Below are 8,101 nucleotides of genomic sequence, written 5' to 3'. Positions count from 1 at the left end.
ATTATCATTAACAGGTATTTCCAACCGTGACTAACCATATCGTCTTTGATACATCTAAAACTAGGCTTTCTTTCTTTTTTTTTTTTTTTGTATTTTTCTTACGTTCTAAGAGAGTTGGAATGCGATATGAGGGATATTTGATTACCGTTTCCAGCAAAGGCTGGACGACCAGTAATAATAGTGACAGCAACAAGCATTGGTAGTAGTAATAATAATTGTCGGTTCCGATAAACAAGGAACGGCCAATCATTTATGTTGATGAGTTTAGTTTCTAGAATGGAAACTGACTGACACAGATTGATGTAGGCGGTGGCGGCTACAGTAATAGTAGCAACAACAATGATTTTCATAACATAGGCACAAGGTCACATCTCGGTGACTAGCGGTGGTGGTGGATAATAGAGAAAGACTATAGTTATAGATATGTATTGACCACCAATACTAGATTGTTACTAATTCCATTGACCCCAAACAGGATGTGTGTGTGTGGACAGGGCAATGTCGACTGAAGTGAATAACGTTTGATCAACCTCAGGTCAGTCCTGATTGAGTAGACAAAATCAAACTTATGGCCCCAAAGGCCGTTCCAGTCGTGACAACAATGCCTAATTTTTTTTTTTTTTTTTTTTTTTCCTAGAATACAAATTTAGTTCTAGGTTACTTAATTCAAGGTAGTCATTTTGTTGGCACGCTATGATTTCGCTGCTGTTTCTACGCTAGTTCACATTACTTGACAAGTGGAACTCACTCCCATGACAATCCCACACAGCCATCCCATGACGAAGGGCGAACCAACAGAGTCGACCTAAGCTGGATTCGATCTCAAAATGCAAATGACAATTGAAGTTGAACATAAAACAGAATATTATTAAATATTAATAGTTAAAAACAGTATGATTTCGGCAACAAGCCTTGTAAATTTGATGGTAGGAGTGTCAGTCGATACTATCGACCCCAGTACTAGACTGGTACTTTATTTTATCGACCCCGGAGGGATGAAAGGCAAAGTTGACCACAGTAGGATTCGAACTCAAAACGTAAAGGGACGTAATAAATGATAGGGAACTCAAATCACATTTAAATTATTATAATTTTAGGGGTTAAAACAACATTAATAATACTGTTCATGGTAATATTTTAAAAAAATATTCAGGACAGAACATTTGAAGCAAAGAAGAAAATTATAATGTATGTATATATTATTATAGGATATAATTATATAGAATATATGCGTGTTTAAAACTTACCACTAAATACCATTGCTGATGTGGCACCCATTACACCAAAAAACGGCGCATAAATTGGAGCATCGTCGGTAGACATGATGTGTGAGTAATTAAGGTTTCAACGATGAACGGGTATATATATATATATATGTGTATATATTGATTATATATCGATAGAGACAGAGAGCTAACTATATATATATATAGTAATTATATATAAATATAGTAAGGTAAGGATGAATGAACAGGGGTTGCTCTGACTGTGGTGAAGGTAGCGAGAGGGCAGGGCAGGGCAGGTTCTCTTCAGAGACCAACAACTGAATTGGGAAATATCAAAGACACACGCAGAAATGGCGCAGTAGTCATATGATTGTGTTGGTTGGACATGAATTACAACAAATAAAGCATTTTCATTGGTCGGTTGTAACCAATCAGAATCACGTTAACCAATCTGGTCGATGTTAACCAATCGGAATCAGTCTTGTTCTGAAATGTACATGCACTTCCGTTTCCGCTTTACATTGCTTCCCCCCCCCCCGTTTCTTTCTTTCTTTCTGTCTTTCTTTCCTTCTTTCATTTTTGTTTCTTTCTTTCTCTTTTCCTCTTTGTAAGTTTCAAAAAAAGGAAAAAGAAAATAAGAACCGAATAAAAAAATATCAATTAAAGAAGTAAATATATAAAAAAATAAATGAATAATAATTCTTGACTCATGTCGCCACATGGCAAAATGTTGAGGTTTCGAACCTAAAGCTATTTATTTAAGGTGAAAAAAAAATCCCTGTCACTTATATATTGTAATAATATTTAATATTAAAAGCAATATCTATTTATTTACATATATATATATACATGTGTGTATATACATATAGTTATCTGTAAACATTTGCCTTGCTTCCTCATCTCACGATGAAGTTTTCATTTCAGGTAAGTTTATTTAAAATTTATTATTATTATATTATTAAATTTATTATAATTAATTATAGATCATCATCATTATTATTATTGTTGTTAGTTTTATATTCTTTAATTGGAATCTGATTTAATATTTTAAAATAATTTATCCAATTATGTCTAATATTCCATCTATTTGCTAACATCTCTTTATTTTTCTTTAATTTATTTTTCTCGAAGTTTGTAATCAACTCTAATCTTTTATTAGCGTACACATTTATAAATTAAAATATACAGTTTATAAATATTTATCGGTAACAAGTTTTGGTAAGAAAACTTTTTTTCTAAATCAGAAATAGTGTTTTATGTACGATATAGGCTATATAATTTTAATTAATAATCATTTTAAAGAAATTAATTGTAAATATCAACATCTTATTCAACAACATGTTTATTTCACGCACATGCTGTCTTTAAGTATCATAGCTGAAACTTAACTCAGCTTAACTTTATAATTATAGTTTGGCTTCTAATATCCGTATGATGACGAAAATACGACAGTTAACAATTCTGAATATGACAGAACCTTATATTTTTTCCTTAATATTAATGTTCACTGACCAAAACATTGTATAGAAAAGCATTTTTTTAAAGCGAAGTGGTTTGGATTAACTTTTGGGTTTACACACATGGTTTGGTTGTTAACAAGTACTTCTCGGACGGAACCTCGGGCATGGTACTGTAAACACAGAAAATGCTGAAGGAAGTCGAATGTAGCATATATATATATATATACACACACACACACACTCATTTGTGTATATCTTAGAAATTTGGGGGGCTTAACCCTACACGAATATCGCGCATGTGTTTGTGTCTAAGATGTTATTGTGTGTATGAAGTGTTTGTTTATATGTGTGTGGTATCAATATGAGTATGTTTATGCCATGGAGTGTGTATGCATATATATGTATACGTATACATGTGTGTAAGTGTCAAGTGCTACAAATAGACTGCCATCCATGTCAATTTCATACACGGTCGGTGTCATCACTGGCTAACCCGGCATCTTCACAAGGCTGGCCTGATGAGAACGATTGCTAAAACCCTGAGGGGCAAAAACAGAACCTACCAAGAGGGCGTAAGAATCCCTGCACAGTATTAACGAGTATCTAGCAACGGCATGGGGCATTGGAATACTCGAATCAGTGATCCAGTGCCCATCGTTTATTTGAATTGATTATATATATATATGAGGGGAGATAGTGTTTCTTAGCCAGGTGGATGCAGTGCGGTCTTGAACCATGGATGTAATTGAGTAGGGAGCATTTGTCTAGGGAGATAATGTAAGTCTATGTAAAACCGGAAGTGGCTGAGCGTTCCACAGACACGTGTACCCTTAACGTAGTCTTCAGGGAGATTCAACGTGACATGAGGTATGACAAGGCTGGCCTTTAGGTCCAACTCATTTTTGCCAGCTGATGGACTGGAACAACGAGAACCCGGTTTTCGGCTCACGACTTTACGATCCTGAGCCGAATACCTCTAACCACTTAGCCATGCACTTTCATGTTAGTCTAGGCTGTGGTTTACTGTCAGATGGCCCCTGGTGGTAGTGACCGATTTGCACAGGTTCTGTGCTTTGTGAGCAAGCTTAAGGGGGAAACAATCTTTTCTCTCTCTCCCTTTTTTCCAGTGGAATAACTATGTATCTCCTCTATGGCAACAAACCTTTTCTCTTGCTCTTTATCATATGTTAACCCCTCATCACATGACACAAGGTCATCTTCCTCAAGACTGTTCTTCCATTGGTGACCCAGCTAGTACTGGGGCAACGAAAAGCACCCAGTACACTATAAAGTGGTTGCAGTTATGAAGGGCACTCAGTTGTGAAAACCATACCAAAACAGACAGACAGAGTTTGGCAGTCTTCTGGTTTGCCAGTTCCTAAAAGGACTGTCCAGCTTATGCCAGCATGGAGAAAACAGATGTTAAATGGTGATGATGTGGTGGTCAGCTTTAAGGTGTTTTCGGGAAGACTGGGTTTCCAGCTGCTAGGAGAGGTGTTATATATATATATATGACAGGCTTCTTTCAGTTTCCGTCTACCAAATCCACTCACAAGGCTTTGGTCAGCCCGAGGCTACAGTAGAAGACACTTACCCAAGGTGCCATGCAGTGGGACTGAACCCAAAAGTAAAAGAAAGATTGGGTGAGATGGTTGCAGCTGGAATATCTGACTGTAAGGTCTGCTTGATAGAGACTGACTTAGTGTTCAAACAGCAGCAATGATAATGAAATATAGTGTTAAAAAGAAATGAATAATTAACTGTAATTAATATAGTGTTATAATTAATGTTAATTATATTACACATTAGTAGCACTAATTTGAGGTAATAATAGGAACATTCTCACAGACAAGTATCAGACTATGTGTCTGTTGATTACTGAGTGATTGCCAATACCAGTTATATTACTGGGCCCTGATTAATATGCTACATATTCATCCTTTCAGGGTTGGTAAATTATTTACCAGTTGATCCCTGGGGTCGATATAATCAACTTACTCTCGAACATTCACACATACATGACAAGCTTCTTTCAGTTTCCATCTACCAAACCCACTCCCAATACTTTGGTTGCCTCAAGGCTATAGTAGAAAGCACCTATGGGGTCACACAGAGCTACTGAACCCAAAACCATGTTGAGAAGCAAACTACTTAAACACACAGCTACATCATACCCTTAATATTCTTACAGAGCCCCTAATGTTGCTTTACTACTCTGAACACCATATTGATATTCCCATAATATGCTACATGGCTCCCTCATACTACCATAACCTGATACAGATCCTGTAATACCCTTAATATGCTACAAAGCATCGTAATATCCCTTCAATTTTCTATAGGGCCTCTGATATCTCCTTAACCCTTTCGTTACTGTATTTATTTTGAGATGCTCTGTGTTTCTTTCAATTACTTTAAATATAGCAAAGAATTTAGTAAAATAACTTAGGAAGGAATATACACACCAGAGAACCCAGGAAACCAGCCCTGTGCTCCCTACAGACTGTGGACTAACCATGACCCTAGAATATCCTGTTCTGTTGTCCTCTATCTGTAACAACCTTGGCTCCATCATATCGTTTTCTTTTTCCTTTCTTCCCTTTTTTGTTTTTCATTATTGCCAGCTCTCATTTACCATTCTAATGGCTGGTTATTGACACCAAATATTTCAACAGCTTTCTGCTGCCATAATGAGAGTTCATGCTTCATCCCAGATGTTCTATTTCCATCCATTCATGGTCTTTTTCCTTCTTCTTTTCCCTAAAATGTTCTTACCGGTTCTCTTTGTGAGGACACTTAACCACATTCTTTGAAATGTTTTGCCTACTTAACAGGACAATTTGCAAGAATCTCTCTCTCTCTCTCTCTCTTCATAGTTTAATACAAATATTACACAACAATAAAGAGGTGTTTACTGATCTATGGACTTACCTTGTGTTGGTTCACTCCTTAGTCCCAACTATTTCATTTACTTTACAATCTCAAAGTCGAATTAATTGATTACCCATGGATGGATAACTCTGACCGACAAAGGTCAACCTGGTGACCTTATTGCTTCAGTGCTTGGAATCAATGAATATTTACACACACACAGATGTACGCATGCATGTACCTGCTTTATTCTCTTTTTATTTTTATCTATTTATTTTCCTATATCCTTTTCTCCCTCTCTTTCTCTCATCTTCTGTGCTCTCTCTCTCTCTCTCTCTCTCCCCATCTTAATTTTAACCTAATATATCCGTGTACACCTGTAGATATGTTTGTGTTTATATATGTACATATGTGTGCGTTTGTGTGTGTGTACATGCATGTTACAATTTACGAGGTACTTTTAGTTGGTGGTGGTGGGGTGGGGGAGTCTGTCAAGCAGCTGTTTGGTTCGTGACCATCTTTTCAGTGGAATGTCCTTCGTCTTCAAGAATGTGAACTTGTCTTTTATTTAGCAGTTAATGTCTTTGACATTAATGAGACTTCTCAAAGAAGACTCATTAATGCCATATAGACTTTTCTTTGACACAAACAAAAGAACAATAATAGTTGCTGTGAGGTTTGTAATTCAGGTCAAAACGAGTGGTGGTGGGGTGTGACAAATTCTGTGGAGCGTTGGACGAAATGCTTAGGAGTGTTTAATTTTGGTCTTTTTACGTTTTGAGTTCAAATCCTGCTCGGGTCCACTTTGCCTTTTTCATAATTCTGGGCTGGTTTCAACTTATTCTGTTGTCTTGCTTGATCACCGTCTCTCCACCTTGGCTTCTGGGGGTTTTCAGTGTGAATCTGAACAAGGTGACCCTTTATGATGAGGGATACAAATGTTCGTTTAGTAGTGTGGGTGTAGTGTTATAGGTTAGTCAGCCCTGATTTGCCTCGATCAAACAGACCCATCCATGATCAAAGGCCTTTCTGGCCATGACCATCATTCCATCGTCATGGTTTTTACACCCATTTTTTTCATGCTCCCATAGGGTTGGATTGGTGGTTCTCATCTAGGGTTTACATGACCCTTGAGGGATCCACATAAGATTTTGTTGTTAAAATTTATATACAATAAACTGGTTATACTTCTGAGAAGACCCATAGTAAATTGCAGTCGTGGCAGATACTGGTGTCTCGCCAATGGTACCCATGCTGCTGGTGGCACATAAAAGCAACCATTACACTCTCAGAATGGTTGGCGCCATGCCAAATCAGACTGGAGTCTGGTGCAGCCTTCCAGCTTGCCAGCCCTGGTCAAACCATCCCACCCATGCCAGTATGGACAGCGGTCATTAAATGATGATGAATACACCAAGTATTTTAACAATTTTTAAAATTCAATTCCTAATATTTAATTATAAAAATATAATAGGATTTTTTTTTAAACATTGAATGGGTATGAGGGTCCAGTAAGAATAAAATAGGAATTAAAAAGGGCTCATAGATTAAAAAAATGGTTCAGAACCCTTGGGTGAGATGGAATTTGTTGGGGCTCATTTTCATGGTGTCAATGCCCTTTCTGTTGCCAACCTACATCTGTTTCCAAATAAGGTAATATTTCTTCCATGACCAGATATGTTTCCACAGAATACAGGAAATAAAGAACACTGCTTGTATGACAGTGATGCTTGTTTACAGCTACTCAGCAATATGGAAATGAGGAGGCACACACACAACATTTTATTATGGTTGAGTCAGTTTCTTGCTAATTTGAGTGTTACCTGTGGGTGCGCAGGATCTTCAGACCAGTTACTGTCCTGTGGCAGGAGTAAAAGACTCTTGCTCAAGGTGTCACACGGTGGGACTGAAGCTGATCAGTGCAGGTGGAAAGTCAAGTTCTTCACTGCATGGCCCTACCTGATGTACATATTCTCTTTTACTCTTTTACTTGTTTGAGTCATGCTGGAGCACTGCCCTCAGTTGAGAAAATCGACCCCAGGACTTATTCTTTGTAAGCCTAGTACTTATTCTATCGGTCTCTTTTGCCGAACTGCTAAGTGACGGGGACGTAAACACACCAGCATCGGTTGTCAAGCAATGCTAGGGGAACAAACACAGACACACACACACACATATATATACATATATACAACAGGCTTCTTTCAGTTTCTGTCTACCAAATCCACTCACAAGGCTTTGGTCGGCCCGAAGCTATAGTAGAAGACACTTGCCCAAGATGCCAGGCAGTGGGACTGAACCCGGAACCATGTAGCTGGTAAGCAAGCTACTTACCACACAGCCACTATATATATATGAAACTAGCAGAAATACCCGGCGTTGCCCGGGTTAAAGAGAATAATGAAATCTAAAAACGCCGTCTAGACTACGCATCATCTTTATATATAGAGATGTATATACGCACACGCACCCAAACACACGTATATATATGTATATCAATATAAATATATGAAAGCCAATGAAGTTTCGTAAAAGAAGGTGATC

General features: G+C 37.5%; 2 protein-coding genes across 3 annotated transcripts in view; one reads left to right on the top strand and one right to left on the bottom strand.

Annotated features, from left to right (window-relative positions):
• Positions 1–1,620, bottom strand: part of LOC106869266 (V-type proton ATPase 16 kDa proteolipid subunit c) — a 14,665-nt gene extending 13,045 nt beyond the window's left edge. The window contains exon 1 of the mRNA XM_014914934.2: positions 1,248–1,620. Coding sequence (XP_014770420.1) covers positions 1,248–1,323 — 76 coding nt within the window. The 5' untranslated portion in view covers positions 1,324–1,620. The remainder of the gene's footprint in view (positions 1–1,247) is intronic.
• Positions 1,621–1,843: 223 nt separating this feature from the next.
• LOC106869265 (periodic tryptophan protein 2 homolog) overlaps positions 1,844–8,101 on the top strand; it is a 43,417-nt gene continuing 37,159 nt past the window's right edge. The window contains exon 1 of one of the 2 annotated variants that reach the window (XM_014914933.2): positions 1,844–2,150. In XM_014914933.2, the coding sequence (XP_014770419.1) occupies positions 2,133–2,150 (18 nt within the window). In that variant the 5' untranslated portion in view covers positions 1,844–2,132. The remainder of the gene's footprint in view (positions 2,151–8,101) is intronic. The other variant, XM_014914932.2, reaches the window with a different exon arrangement.

This window comes from Octopus bimaculoides, chromosome 13 (genome assembly GCF_001194135.2).
Source record: "Octopus bimaculoides isolate UCB-OBI-ISO-001 chromosome 13, ASM119413v2, whole genome shotgun sequence".
Taxonomy (NCBI): Eukaryota; Metazoa; Mollusca; class Cephalopoda; order Octopoda; family Octopodidae; genus Octopus; species Octopus bimaculoides.
This window is presented reverse-complemented; position numbering and strand designations above follow the sequence as displayed.